This window comes from Numida meleagris, chromosome 25, assembly GCF_002078875.1.
Source record: "Numida meleagris isolate 19003 breed g44 Domestic line chromosome 25, NumMel1.0, whole genome shotgun sequence".
Classification (NCBI taxonomy): Eukaryota; Metazoa; Chordata; class Aves; order Galliformes; family Numididae; genus Numida; species Numida meleagris.
The window spans coordinates 3,717,137-3,730,720 of record NC_034433.1 but is presented as its reverse complement, the minus strand read 5'-3'; the positions used below and the strand labels follow the sequence as shown (position 1 = coordinate 3,730,720).

The 13,584-nt window shown below is 61.1% G+C and overlaps 2 protein-coding genes across 4 annotated transcripts in view; both read left to right on the top strand.

The window, feature by feature from the left end:
- PPM1J (protein phosphatase, Mg2+/Mn2+ dependent 1J) overlaps nt 1–7,694 on the top strand; it is a 9,159-nt gene extending 1,465 nt beyond the window's left edge. For both annotated transcript variants that reach the window (XM_021377515.1, XM_021377516.1), the window contains exons 2-10: nt 1,244–1,370; nt 1,481–1,780; nt 2,155–2,267; nt 3,518–3,602; nt 4,839–4,957; nt 5,078–5,141; nt 5,386–5,493; nt 5,634–5,785; nt 6,016–7,694. In XM_021377515.1, the coding sequence (XP_021233190.1) occupies nt 1,244–1,370; nt 1,481–1,780; nt 2,155–2,267; nt 3,518–3,602; nt 4,839–4,957; nt 5,078–5,141; nt 5,386–5,493; nt 5,634–5,785; nt 6,016–6,163 (1,216 nt within the window). In that variant the 3' untranslated portion in view covers nt 6,164–7,694. The remainder of the gene's footprint in view (nt 1–1,243; nt 1,371–1,480; nt 1,781–2,154; nt 2,268–3,517; nt 3,603–4,838; nt 4,958–5,077; nt 5,142–5,385; nt 5,494–5,633; nt 5,786–6,015) is intronic.
- RHOC (ras homolog family member C) lies at nt 7,996–13,570 on the top strand. 2 transcript variants are annotated; one of them, XM_021377520.1, is made up of 5 exons: nt 7,996–8,148; nt 11,841–11,998; nt 12,185–12,305; nt 12,663–12,793; nt 12,981–13,570. In XM_021377520.1, exons 2-5 carry the CDS (start codon nt 11,843–11,845, stop codon nt 13,152–13,154), a joined length of 582 nt encoding a protein of 193 aa, XP_021233195.1. In that variant the 5' UTR covers nt 7,996–8,148; nt 11,841–11,842; the 3' UTR covers nt 13,155–13,570. The 2 variants fall into 2 exon arrangements, with proteins under 2 accessions (XP_021233195.1, XP_021233194.1); XM_021377519.1 differs by lacking the exon at nt 7,996–8,148 and adding an exon at nt 8,352–8,669.

Below are 13,584 nucleotides of genomic sequence, written 5' to 3'. Positions count from 1 at the left end.
CGGGGAACGCGGAGGAGTTCGGGTTCTGCCGCTCCCGAAGGCGGCCGCGTCCTTCCGCGCTGCTCCGCGGCCGTCACCGCTCGGCGGCATCGGCGCAGCGCTGCGGTGCGGGGCGGTGCGCGCTGCCGGGGCTCCCGGCTTTACCCCGGCCCCGGAGAACGCGCTGCGGCCTCACCGAGCCGGGCCGGGAGAAACGAAAGTGGGTCGAGGCGGTGCTGAGCTGTGCTTTCCTACGCGAGCGGGCTGGGCTGCCTGCCTGCTCTCTGCCTGTCTGCCGGTGGCTCTGCTGGTTACGCTGTTCCCCATCCCCTAAGCGCTTGAAGCTCTTCCATTTTCTGTGCTTATCTGCCCGATGCCCGGTGCTACACAGGGAACTGATACTGAGGGGTGAGGGAACCGCTCCGGCTCTTGCAGGACATGGGAGAAGGGAATTGAAGCTGTGCTGGGAGCAGGACCTGACCCCGATTTCCCCTTCGGGAGCTCGTTCTCTTCTTCTTTCGCTGGCTGTGAGTTCCACCTGCAGCTGGAGGCAGGTGGGGAAGGTCAGGAGCTGAAGGCCACCTCTGCTGCTCTGTGCTCTGCTCCTGCAGCCCTGCACGGGCTGAGCTTCCCTGGAATCCCCTAAGATGTGTTTGCCTTGGGAGGTCCTGGGCTAGAGGCACCCTGCGCTCGTTCTTGCAGGTGCAGGAACCCTGCAGATGCTGCGGGGAAGGAAGGAAAACCACCCTGTGCTCAGCAGTGGAACTTCTCCTCTGAGTCCCAGGACTTCTTTTTGCAAACTGCTTGGAAAGTCCGTGCCCAAATAGCTCACTCAGTTGTGCACGTTTACAGCTTCCCCTCTTGAGCAGGTTTTGCAATCCAGACCTGACACCTGCTTTGTCAGCACAAGCTGTAAAAAGTTCATGTGAATCTTTCTGCAAAAGTTCTGCTGGTTCCGGTTTTTGTCCCCTCCTGTGAGCTGCCTACTCCCTCTGCAGGGTGCTGCTTTGGGATGGAGGCTGTGCACCCTGTGCAGTGTCTGTGTGCCCAGGCTGGGTGCCTCGAGGTTGGGGTGGGTTTGGGGCAGTGGTGGGGATGGAGGAATTAGGTGCTGGAGGAATTAGGTGCTGCTGGGGTCACCTCTGCCACATTGCTGCCAGCCCGTCCCTGTGAGCTGGGGGTGGTGTTCTGCAGTGTCTCTGGGCAACCCCTGATATTTCAAGTGCAGAAGTGAGAACCCTAATGCTTTGTTCCTTCCCGGCAGGGTGATAAATGCGGGGAAGAGCCAGCACAACGAGGACCAGGCGTGCTGCGAGGTGGTGTTTGTGGAGAGGAGGCCCAGCCCCAGGGGCCGCCTGCCCTGCAGGGATGGCAGCGGGGAGCCCGACAGGGTGAGGGCATGGTGGGAGGCTGCTCCCCTATCAGCTGTAACCCTCTGCTCCCTGCTCCTGCCCACCTGCTCCCTTGCAGGCACCACTGAGCCTCCCATCTCTCCCCACAGGGCAGGAAGGGGTTTTATTTCCACTACTGGGCCCTGTTTGATGGGCATGCGGGCAGCGGTGCTGCTGTCATGGCATCCAAGAGGCTGCACCTGCACATCTGCGAGCAGCTGCGGGACCTGGTGGACATCCTGCAGGACCCCTCCCCGCCTCCCATCTGCCTGCAGCACGACGCCGAGCTGAGCCAGGCGGAGGACAACGGGGAGGTCCCCAACGATGCTCTGCCACGCTTTCACCTGGAGAAGGTGGTTTCCCACGAGAGCCTGGTGATCGGCGCCATCGAGAACGCCTTCAAACACATGGTGAGCTGCAGCTGCTGACTGGCAGCGTTTGCTCTGCTCCTGTCCCCTCCAGCAGCGCACAGGTCTGCAGTGACAGCTGCAGGGCAGCTCCTGCCCTACTGCTCTGCCTCATTTTGGGGGCACGAAACACAGAGGCTTTGGGCTCTGTGAGCAAAGCGGGTTTCACTGGGCGCTGTTCCAGCTGCTGCCTGCTCCGCAGTGCTGGGGAGGCTGTGTCCTGGGCTGGCACACAGGGGTGAGCAGGGCGATGTGCCCGGCCTCAGCTGGCAGCCAGGGTGCTGACGGGGCAGCACAGAGCTATTTTGGACTGCTTGGAGCTCTGCTTGCTGGCAGGGGCTGCCTCCCGCTCTGCCCACAGCTCTCCATCTCTCCAGGACGAGCAGATCGAGCAGGAGCGGGCGTCCCTGCACATCTCTGGGGGCTGCTGTGCCCTGGCTGCCGTCTACCTCATGGGCAAGTTCTACGTGGCCAACGCCGGCGACAGCAGGTACATACAGCCCCAGCCAGACCGAGGTGTGCCCCAGTTTCCGTGCCGTGCTGTCTGCGTGTGCCTGGGGCACTGAGGGAACTGCAGAATTCCTTCCCCACCTCTGGGACATGCTCCCTGCCTTCCCAGCAGTGTCTGCGCTTCGCAGATGGGCCTGAACTAGTGCAGGCCTGGGCTGCACGCTGGGGAGTGAAAATTGGCCCCAGCAAAGGTGCTGAAAATGTGCGAGCATCAATTTTTAGGGCACTTTTTGTGCCAACGAACATTTCCAGCAGAAGGACGTGCAAATCTGTGTGCAGACAAGGCCTGAGGGAGCTCGGAGCCCAAGGACATTGCCTGACATTCATTTCCTTGGGTTACTTGTCTTACTGTAGTTGCACATAGGTGTGCTCATACCCCACAGCGTTTGTCTGACGCTGAGGGTGAAGCAGCTCTGAATGCGTTTCCAGACCTGGGGTGGAGGAGGGAGGTCCTGGTGCCTTTCTGCTGAGGGTTTGCAGAGTGGTGTGGCAGGGGCCATGAGCAGGGGTTGGGGTGATGAGCAGGGACCGCTGGGTGCTGTGGAGCTGTTGGGGTGCCACGGGGCCACGGGTGCATTGGGACTGGGCGCTATGATGCGGTGAGAGCAGCAGCTGGTGGCCTGGGGTGAGAGGGACAGGCCGGAGCAGGGAGAGCTGCTCATCCATGCGGTGCCCAGGAAGGCAGCGTGCACGGGTACTGCAGCTGGAACCGGGCAGCAAAGTGGGGGTCTGCACTCCCTCCCTGGCACCAAACCCCACCAGAAGTGGGTGCACCCCTCCCTGCAGGGGACCTACAGCCCTCGGCAGGACAGCAAGTGTCAGACAGATGGGCCAGAAGTGTCAGAGATCCCCGATCCCCTGGGGCCTCCAGGAACATCTCATAAGCAGGAGTTTTTTAACCCATCAAAAGCTCAGCCCTGCTGCAGCGAGCTCACACCCAGAGCTGGGCACTTGCACCCATCTCAAGTCACCCCTGCTGGCGACTTCTGCCTGCGCTGCATGCGATGGAGGCTTAATAACCTTTGTGCCGCTCCTCTTCTAATCATGCCTTTTCTTTTGGTTTGCTCTCCATCTGCCCCATGCTTCTCTTCCATTTCCTTGTCCTCCCTCCCCTGCCCTGGGTGCAGTGCTGCGGCACTCGGCTGTGCCAGAGCTGTCCCTGCAGCTGGTGGGCAGCAGGGAGAGGACCTCTCCTCTTCTCTAACCTCATCCTTCCATGTTTCATTGCAGGGCCATTATCATCCGTAACGGGGAAATCATTCCAATGTCCAGGGAGTTTACTCCAGAGACAGAGAGGCAGAGGCTGCAGTTCTTAGTAAGGAAGACCTTTCTTCTAACCTCATTCCTTCTCACCCACCTCCTGGGCCCTGCCTGGGGCCACCCCGCTCGCTGCTGGGCAGCACAGAGCACCTGGTAGTGCCGGGGAGCGCTGCTGTGCCCTTCATCCGCAGTGTCCCCTTGTGCATTCGGGGGGGGGGCCCTGTGCTCAGCGCTGGTTTCTCGCCCGGTGCTCCCAGGGGAGCTGCAGTGAGCTGGCAGATTGCTGGCTTTCTTCCCGAGAGCTCCTTGTCCCACTTGTCCTGGGCAGACCTCTTTGTGCTGCGCAATGAGACTTGTTAAGGTTATAAAGACCTCTCTGACGGCAGCGCGGAGGAGGAGGTGTTTGTGTTAGAGGAGGTCTTGCTGGATGGGATTTCCTGGCTTGGAGCATATCTGGGAGAGCACTGTGGTACTTTTTCTCATGTCTGTGTTTGAATGACTGAGGAGAAGTTGTTGCTGTGAGCAAGATCCTCCCCAGCAGCGATGCACACGTGGGCAGAGGGCCAGGCGTGTGCTTGCTCCACTGTGCAGTGGCTGGGCCATGGCCAGGGCTCTTTGTGCCTCGGCACCAACTCTGCCGTAACTCTAAGGCTCCTCTCCCTCCCCTCAGCTGCTCTCCCCCTCCACCTGCACTTTCCAGCACTGCCCCAATCTCAGCTGCGCCTGGGGAAGCTCTGGGGCGGGTGTGGGCGAGGTCCCTGTGGTTCTGGCTCCAGGAGCAGCGTGGTGGCAGCTCCACACGGGGTGATGATGCTTGTGGGGATGCTGGTGATCACCCAGCCATGTCTGGGGGCCCTGTGCTCTGTGCTGCTGCTTGCCCCTGGCCACAGGCAGGATGCATGCTTGGTAAGGAGGCAGCAACCTGTGTCCCTGAGCGAGCACTGTGCTGAGCTGCAGCCCTGGAGCTCTGTGGCTCTGACTCCTCCTGGGCCAGTGGAACTTGCCTTTGTTGTGATCCCTTTTGGGCTTGTTATGTCCCCAGATTCCTTCTGGATCTGTGTCCTGAACTGCTTCTCTCTCTGAGTGCCGTGCAGGAGGGCAGCTTTGAAGCTGTGTTACTGCCACTACCACCTGAGCTGCAGCTGATGCTGTCCCCACCCTGAGGCCCCACAGCCGATGTCCCACGGGTGCACCTGGCTGTCCTGTGCCATATTGGGGTGCTCGATGGGTGGTGCTGGGCAGGACCCCGCTCTCCTGGTGCTGCAGCTGAGCCCTCTGCCCCTTCCTGCAGGCGTTCCTGAGACCTGAGCTGCTGGGGAAGGAGTTCACACACCTCGAGTTCCCCCGCAGGATCCAGCCCAAGGAGCTGGGGAAGAAGATGCTGTACAGAGACCAGAGCATGAATGGCTGGTACTGTGCTGCCTGGGGCTGCTGCTGCGTGTGACCACAGCTCCAGCCCCATCCCTGTGTACCAGTGGGGCCTCATCCTGGGGCGCTGGCCAACGGGTTGCCTCTGCTTGTTTCAATCAGGGCTTACAAAAAGATCGAAGAGGATGACCTGAAGTTTCCCCTTATCTATGGGGAAGGCAAAAAGGTACAGTGCTGGGATGTGAGGGGAGGGGTCCCTGCTGCTCTGGAAGGAGGGGTCTGGTGGCATTGCACTGAGGGCCCTGGCACTGTGCAGGGGTCACTCCCTGTCTGCCGTTGCTGAACTGGGGGTCCCAGCCCATTTTTTGCCAGTGGTGTCACGGTGCCAATGCCATGTGTATCATCTCTCCTGGGAGCAGCGGTGGAGGTGAGGTAGCTTAAAGCTTGCTTTTGGTTTTGTCTTCCTCCAGGCTCGGATGATGGCCACAATTGGGGTGACACGAGGCCTGGGAGACCATGACCTCAAAGTGTTCAGCTCCAACATCCACATCAAGCCGTTCCTGTCCTGCTTCCCAGAGGTGGGCGAGCCCGAGGGCACATGTGATGGCTGGAGCTGGTTGGGGTGACCTCAGAGGATGCTCAGAGCACCTGGCAGTGTTGAGGTGTCCACGAGCCCATGTCCACTCTCACCCTTGCATCCTGCCCCACTGTTTCCCAGGTCAGGGTGTATGACCTCACACAGTACGAGCACTGCCCCGATGACGTCCTGGTCCTGGGTACTGATGGGCTCTGGGATGTCACCAACGACAAGGAGGTGGCCAGCGTGGTGATGGAGGTGCTGACGAGCTATGAGCCCAACGACCCGTGCAGGTGAGGGGGAGACAGACAGGTGTGTCCTGCACCATAACATCTTGCTTAGAGCAGTGTTGTGGCCACGTATCCTTCTGTGCACAGTGCTGCTCTGTATGCATGTATCTGAGCTCTCCGAGAGCCCCTTCCCTGCCCCTCTGGTTCCCTCAGCTTCTCCCCTCCCCTGGGGACAGCAGCATGGTGCAGCACATTGCCTGCTGGGCTGGGGCTGACCGCTGTGCTCTGCCCAGGTACACCATGGTGGCCCAGGAGCTGGTGGTGCGCTCCAGGGGAGTCCTGAAGGAGCGGGGCTGGCGGCTGCCCAACGACAAGCTGGGCTCTGGCGATGACATCTCCGTGTTCGTGATCCCCCTGGGCGGCCCTGGCAACTACATGTGATAATCTGACGGCGCTGGGCAGAGGGGTCACGCTGCCAGGATGGCCATGAGCAGGATGCTGGCACTGCCCGGGGCATCACTCACTCCAGCACTCGTTTCCTGAGCTGACCACGAGAAGAATGAGGAGCTCGGAGCCTCCTGCCCGAAGCACCCCCCTCACCTACTGCATCCCCACCCTCTGCAGGGATGGAAGGACAGAGCAGAGACTGGGCTCAAGGGATGATTTTCTTGGTTGCTGTGAAAAGCCTCAGTGCTCCCTGGCTTCTCGGTGCATGCTCAGCACCTCACCCTGGCCCAGGTGCGCTGGTTACAGCCCTGTGACCAGGGCCTGAGTGCTTGTACCTGGTGAAGCCTGTGCTTGCTGCTGCAATCACCTCCCTCTCCTGCCCTGTGACATTTGCACCACGGATGCTGAAGCTGCTGCCTTGGGATGGGCATGGAGTGGGGTCCCACTGGCAGCGGGGCAGCGCCCATCCCAGCTGCAGGTGCTGTGAGCCCCAGGGATGCCCCACTCCTGTGCTCACCCTCTTTGGCTCCTGGGCCCCATCCCCAGCTGGGCACACCGCCTCTGTCTCAGGTTTCGGAGGACGTGACAGGGCTCAGTCACAGAGCACCTGGGAGGAAATGAGCTCTTGGACTCGCATGGTGTTTGCCAGCCCCTGGCTGTGCCACGGGCTCTGCCCACCACCTCTCTTCATGCCTTGGATCACCGCTGTGTTTCTAGAGCCAATTATTTATTATTAACTGGAGAGCTGAGCTGGAAAGTGTCTAAATGCCTTCTTGGTGTGAGGCGGCAGTTGGTATGAATGTAGGTCTGTTATTTCTGAGCAGTTCTAATTTGGCGACTGCTGAGCAGCAGTTACAGAGCAGCCCCGTTCAGCCAAGCTTAACAGCTTAAAGTGCTGCATGGATCTGCTTAGCTGGGGGCTGGAAGCCTGCAACGAAAGCAGCTTGGTCGTGGCTGGGAAATGGAGTGGGCTGGCTTTTCCCTAGACTCACAGCTGGTTCTGATAGGGCTGTAGCTGCCGTTGTTCTCTCTGCAGTATTGCATTTTGCATCTGGCAAAACCTCTGACCTGGGGCACGGTGAGTTTCCTGCACCTCCGCAGCCTTGCACCCTGCCAAAGCACGGAGGCAGCGTGGCCGTGGGGCCAGCTGAGCCCTGTGCTGTGCTTTGGTGATGCACCGTGGCACCGGCCCGTTGTCCCTGGTGTCACCTGTGGGGCGTGTTCGTCTGTAATCAGCGAGATGTAAATAAACTGGGTGCGCTTAGCGGGGAGTGAAAGTTATCCAGTGAGATGTGAACGTGCACGCAGCTCTGTGCCGCAGGGAGCAGGGGATGATGCTGGGGTTGGAGGAGCTGTCCTCGCGTAGCAGGACGTGGTTGAATAAAGGTCGTGCCGCTCGCAGTCCCAGCTCAGCGCCTTTCTTGCAGAGCTCCTGCAAAGAAGACTAACTTAAAAGCCAATTAGCGCTGATTAATTCGTGTAGGCAGGTTGGGTGCCATGTGAGCCGCTGTCCCTCCGCCCTTGCGCTGCTTCAACCGGGCTGAGCCGCCCGGGACCCCCCGCACTTCCCGGGGTTGGGGCTGCGCTGCCCGGTGCCCCCAGTGCTGCCGGGCGAGGCGGGGCAGCGCGGGCAGAGGCTGCATTTAGCGCTTCCCCTGCGGTTCCCTTCCTTACTAAAGAAACGTTTCCTTTGGAGCCAGCTCCTGGCCCGGGCCGGGATAAATTAAGGAGAACTCGTCTCCGAAATCTTAAAATAGACACGGTTCACGGGGCATGGCCTGGGCTCAGACATAGCCCCGCTGCCAGGGCGGGGCTGGGAGCGGAGCCCCCGGCGGGGCTCGGCTCGGCTCGGCTCCGCTCGGCTCCGCCTCTCCGCGGGCGGCCCCACCACGGGGCGGTACGGCCCGAGCCGGGCTGCGGAGTTGGGACTGGAGCCGGCACCGGGAGCGGGACCAGGAGCGGGACGGCGCCGGGGAGAGGTACGGGCTGCGCTCGGGATGCGGGCACCGCGAGGAGCTCAGGCGGGCGCGGGTCGCTGCTGGGGGCGGGCGGGGTCGGGGCTGCGGGGTTACCGGCGGGACCGAGCGCTTAGCGGCGCGCCGTGGGGCCGGTGGTGCGGGCGGTCCCGGCCGGGTCGGGTCCTGGGGCGCGGGGATGGGTCGAGACCGCTCCGCACGGAGCCGCTCCCGGCCCCGCTCCCGGCGCAGCAGCAGCGCTGTATTTTCTTCGGAAAAACAAAAGGACAAAAGTTCGCTTTGCTTAGCGCTGAGCTCATTTGTAAACATTTATACGAGGGGGGCAGGCGGCGGAGCAGAAACAATTGTGCAATGTCTTAGAGCGGAGAAGCATTCCAGAACCATGACCAACAGCGGCGCTCCAGCACCAAATCGGGCAGCGGCCGCCCGAGCCCCCCGGCACAGCGGGGCCGTCCGCGCTCCGCTTCCCTCCTTCCAGGCGCCGTCCCGTGAATTTACGGTCCTCTCTTCCTTGCTAGCTACAGGTAGCATGGTTACAGCTGCGCGCGATTTTACGTGCCTTAAATTGAATCCTGACAGCCTCGGCTTCTCCAGGGAAACGTTTTATAAGCGGAAAACGGGGGGGAGGGGAGGGGTCGCGGCCTGACAGCAGATTTTGGCAGCGCTGAACCCGGCTCGCTTGGTAACGCGGTGTGTGCGCCGGGATGGGATGCGTATGGACGCGGGAAGTCCAGAATATGTTTGCAAATAGCAACTGCCCATGGGGTACTGCACAAACACAGCCACCTGCCCGGGCTGGGAGTGTCAGCTGAAGCCTTGGGCAGATATTGGTGCTGCTGCGAGCTGGGAAAGGCTGTGGGATGTGAGATAAGAACGTGGTGGGTGTCCTCTGGGGGAGGAGGTGAGGGCAGGCAGCACCGGGCTGCTGAGGCAGCAGGAGTAGTGCTGCAGCAGGCTGAGTTTTCAGCGTGTCCTACTGAAATACAGCGCTTTGGGAGCCTTGCTGGTTCAAAATGTGTACAAAATGTTGGCTTCTCTTCTTTATCCCAGGGATGTGTGAAAGTGGGAGTCCAAGGCAGGAGTCCCAAAGCCAGAGCTGTGAGTTTCAGTTTAAGAGCTTTTGTGCACAGGTGATGTTTTTGCTTCCTTGGACGTCATCCTGAAACAGAAGACATTTAAATGGGTTACAGTAAGACTCCTCGCTCCGCTCAGGGTTGGTATCATGTGTTGGTTTCTTAGTGTCTGCACAGAGAGCTCTGACGCTGCAGGGCACGCAGCGCTGGGTTTGCTGGGCAGCAGTCCCTCAGGTTTTCCCACGGAGTGCTCACAGCTCAAGCCCAGTTTGGGTTTTAACATTCTTCTGCTCCAAATCCCTTTCTTTGCTTTGCTTGTGGATGTTTTTGTGGGATTTGGCAATGAAAACTGCCTGCTCTGCCCCTTGTCTGCCGAGCAGCCCTGCTCTGCTGCTGCCCTGGAGCCTGGTGTAACGCAGTGTGTCTGATCAGGCCTTAGGAACAGCTCCAGAATTTCACAACCAAGACCCCAAAGCCCGAGCTTTGTTGCTGCTGTGCTGTGCTTTGGCGTCGCTCCTCCCTCCCAGCTGTTTTTGGAATCCTGTTCTGCTTCTGTATAAGAATCCCCCCCAATTCCCGAGCCTTGCCAGGAAGTCACCCCGCACCGTGGGACTTTCTGCTGGAGTCATGACGATTGCTGTGTACCTCTGTCACTGTCCCCACGTACTTTCCTCTTCCATCCCCCTTAGCCCCAGGGCCAGCTGCAGCCCTGTAGCGCTCCAGGGATGCCCCGTGCCCACCCTGGGCTTGTGCTTGCCCAGCTGCACCTCCCCCGGGGCCCGTCCCGATGTGCCTCTGCCTGGCGTGGGTCGGGGTGCGGCTGCAGCCCTTTGAACACACAAAGCCAAGTTTAGAAGCGGAGACGGCTGTCCTTGGCTGCACCGGTTAGAAAGCGCTGTTTGTGTTCCCTGCTGGGGTTTCGTGCTCTTTGGATGCTGCAGGCTTCCTGAGGTCTCCTCTAGGACGCAGGTTGTGCTGCCGGAGTGGTGGGGGAGTGAAACCCCGCTAAGTGCCTGCTGGATGTTCTAGCCTTGAGCCTGGTTTGTGTTGAGATTAGCCCAGCTCCTTCCGAACAGAAGTAAATCCAAACAGTCTGAGTGCCCAGGACACTTGTTTGTTAAACACTGAGGTTCAGCAGAGGCTGCAGACACAGCAGCGCCGGGCAGGCGGAGCCGTCTGCTCTGCTCCGAGCCCTGTTCCCCCCCCTGTGGTTGTGCAGTGCTCTGGGGTCAGGGCTGCAATGGGGCGTGGGGATGGGGGTCTCAGGAGGAGAGGCCAGTGGGAAGGTTTCTGTCTCTGGCCCAATCCCTTCTTCAAAGCAGTGACATCTTTCTGAAGCCGTTTCCTGAAATCCAGGAACAGAAACTGGGTGAAAGATGCATCCCACCAGGAATTCCTCATTTCCTGCTCGGCAGGAACTTCAGTTTTTGAGGCACGGAGCTCAGCAGAGGCTCCTCCTGAAGCGGCTGTGCCAGAGCCCTTGCTGTGCTGGTGGTGGTGACCTTCGAATAGCTGCTTGGTGCCGTGCTGGGCACCCACAGGGACGGGGCAGCCCGAGGGGCTCCGTGGTCGCGCTGCTCCCGCCTCCTCCCGTGCTGCTCTGCGGAGGCTGGCTGTGTGTTAGCAATGGGCTATTTCTGGCCCGCTGGGTGAGTAATGGAATGAATTGTGCTGGGATTTTGGGCGGGGACAGGGCCTCTGCCCTGTGAGTCACCGCAGCCTCGGGCAGGGCTCGGGGTGCTGCTGACCCCTCCCCGGGTCAGGGTGGATGCGGCCCCACGGCTCCTGGTCCCCACCAGTGGTTTGCAGTGGGCTGCAGCCTCCTCTCTGCAGGGCAGCGTGTGCCTACGCGGGGACTGAAGCACGAGCTGTCACCGTGCACCTTGCCCTGTGTTCCTGTGGGGATGGGGAACTGATGGTGTCATTGATGGGGCCATGCAGGTGCCTAAGAAATGGGTCAGGCTCTGCGCTCGTGTTTCTGAGGAGCTGGAGATGCCACAGAGCTGCTGGATCCCGGTGCGATCCCACCCTGCTGCCTTCCTCCCTCGGACCCCAGGGCAGGCACTGCTGGGCCATTCCCAGTACTCCCAAACTGGGGGATGTGAGGTGTAGTTTTACTTTCAGGAGCGTGTCCATTGTGCAGGATGCAGCCCGCTGGGCTGGGGACCTGGCTGCGTGCACTGAGCAGTGCCTGGCAGCTGTCCTGGTGCAGCTGCAGCGGTGGCACAGGCTCCTTGGGACGGGGCTGGGCCAGCCCAGTGCTGGGTGCCAGGCACAGGTCGGGATTGCTCACAAATGTGGCGTGTTGCTGCTGCTGAGCTGATTATGGAGGAGCCAGCGAGCGTGCCCAGGTGACACCCGGGGTGCAGTTTCTGCCCAAAGAATGTATAAGCTGAAAGTAAATCCCAAACGAGGGTGTGTGTGGCTGAGGTCACCGTGTTCTGAAGCGATGGCAGAGAGAGGAAACCCCCGCAGGGTGGGCTGGTGGCCAGGGCTTGGGTGCTCTGCAGCATTAGGGGTGACAGGCGCCTGTCTCGGTGTCAGGCAGAGGAGTTGGTGGCTTTGCACGGGTTCCATGCATGCAGCCTGCGGCCGCGCTCACCCTCACTCTCATTCCCGCAGCGATGGCGGCCATCAGGAAGAAGCTGGTGATCGTGGGGGATGGTGCCTGCGGGAAGACGTGCCTGCTGATCGTCTTCAGCAAGGACCAGTTCCCTGAGGTCTACGTGCCAACCGTGTTTGAGAACTACATCGCCGACATCGAGGTGGATGGGAAGCAGGTAGGGACCCCGCTCTGCGCGGGTGGTGATGGGGTGCTGCACTTGACTGTTCTGGGTTACCCCAACCATGCCCCAGTTTGCAAAGGACCCTCCTCAATGCAGCTGAGGAACACCAAATGCAACTCCTGGCTCCATGAGCTGCCTGCGGGGCCAGCGAGGTGCTGAGCGATGTCCCTGTGCCCGCAGGTGGAGCTGGCGCTGTGGGACACGGCTGGGCAGGAGGACTACGACCGACTGCGGCCCCTCTCGTACCCGGACACCGATGTCATCCTCATGTGCTTTTCTATCGACAGCCCAGACAGCCTCGGTAGGGAGCGGGGCAGGGGGATGTGGGGTCCTGCAGGGCTGGGTGCTGCTGGCTGAGACCCTACCAGCACCCTGGGGTCTGGGAAGTCCCTGTGCCACTTTGTTTTGTCTCCCCACTCCACCCCCTGGCTTATGGCACGCTCCAGGAAGATGCTGGGAACTGGCGCATGGTGGAGGTGCTGGGAGAGGCTGCTCTGCCCGCTGTGCCCAGCTGGGTGGCTCTGGGGCATTCCCACGCTGCCCCACACGGTGCAGGCCTGCAGCTCGTCGTGCCCTCCTCCTGCCCCGCATGGAGCAGCGGCACTGCTGCGTGTCCCAGTGCGCTGTCGCTCAGTGGCAGCATGTCTGCTCCCCGCAGAGAACATCCCCGAGAAGTGGACCCCGGAGGTGAAGCACTTCTGCCCCAACGTGCCCATCATCCTGGTGGGGAACAAGAAGGACCTGCGCAACGATGAGCACACGCGGCGGGAACTGGCGAAGATGAAGCAGGTGGGGACGCGCTGGGGTTGGGTGTGCGCTCGGTGGAGGGCCAGGGCTGGGATCCCCTCTCCCTGGGCCACTTTGCTGGGGCTTCCCTCCTGCAGCCCTGATCTGGGCACCAGGGATGCCCCGCAGGCAGCCGCTATGCTTCTTGCTGCTGGTGGTGTTCCCAACCCTCCTTTTTAATGCTGCCCAGGAGCCTGTGAAGCCAGAGGAGGGGAGAGACATGGCCAACCGGATCAACGCCTTCGGCTACCTCGAGTGCTCGGCCAAGACCAAGGAGGGCGTGCGGGAGGTCTTTGAGATGGCCACGCGTGCAGGCCTGCAGGTCCGCAAGAACAAGAAGCGCCGGGGCTGCCCGCTGCTGTGAGGGCTCTGCTCCGCGCCCGTCCCCGGCCCTCTGCCCCAGAGCTGTCCCCAGGCACTGGGGCATCCCTGTGCCACGCTGGGGGGTGATGCCTTCGTTCCCCATCGCTCCCTATGGGCTGTGCGGTCTCCCTGCCTTGAGCAGGGCTGGCAGAAGCGGGGGCTGCTGGCTGCTCCCTGCCCTGTGCTGGCCCCAGCTGCCCCCCAGCATTTTCTGGACTCGTGGGGGCTGTGCTCAGCCTTGTCCTGCACAGCTGTGCTGCGAGGAGTGCCAGCAGTGCCCTGCACCCCAGGGCAGTGCCTCGTCCCCACGTCTGGCATTACAGTGACGGCGCCTTCTACGAGTCCGTGTTCCTCACGGACTTAGCACCAGTACACTGAACTGCGTAACTGGGAGAATAAATGCAAACTGGTATTTGAGTCATTGTAATGCT

What these genes read in the sequence shown, in the direction of transcription:
- RHOC (XM_021377519.1), top strand. Translation starts at nt 8,528, where the DNA reads ATGACCAACAGCGGCGCTCCAGCACCAAATCGGGCAGCGGCCGCCCGA. An exon ending in CTCTTCCTTGCTAGCTACAG is followed by an intron (nt 8,670 to 11,840) that starts GTAGCATGGTTA and finishes TCATTCCCGCAG; the next exon opens with CGATGGCGGCCATCAGGAAG. An exon ending in AACTGGCGAAGATGAAGCAG is followed by an intron (nt 12,794 to 12,980) that starts GTGGGGACGCGC and finishes AATGCTGCCCAG; the next exon opens with GAGCCTGTGAAGCCAGAGGA.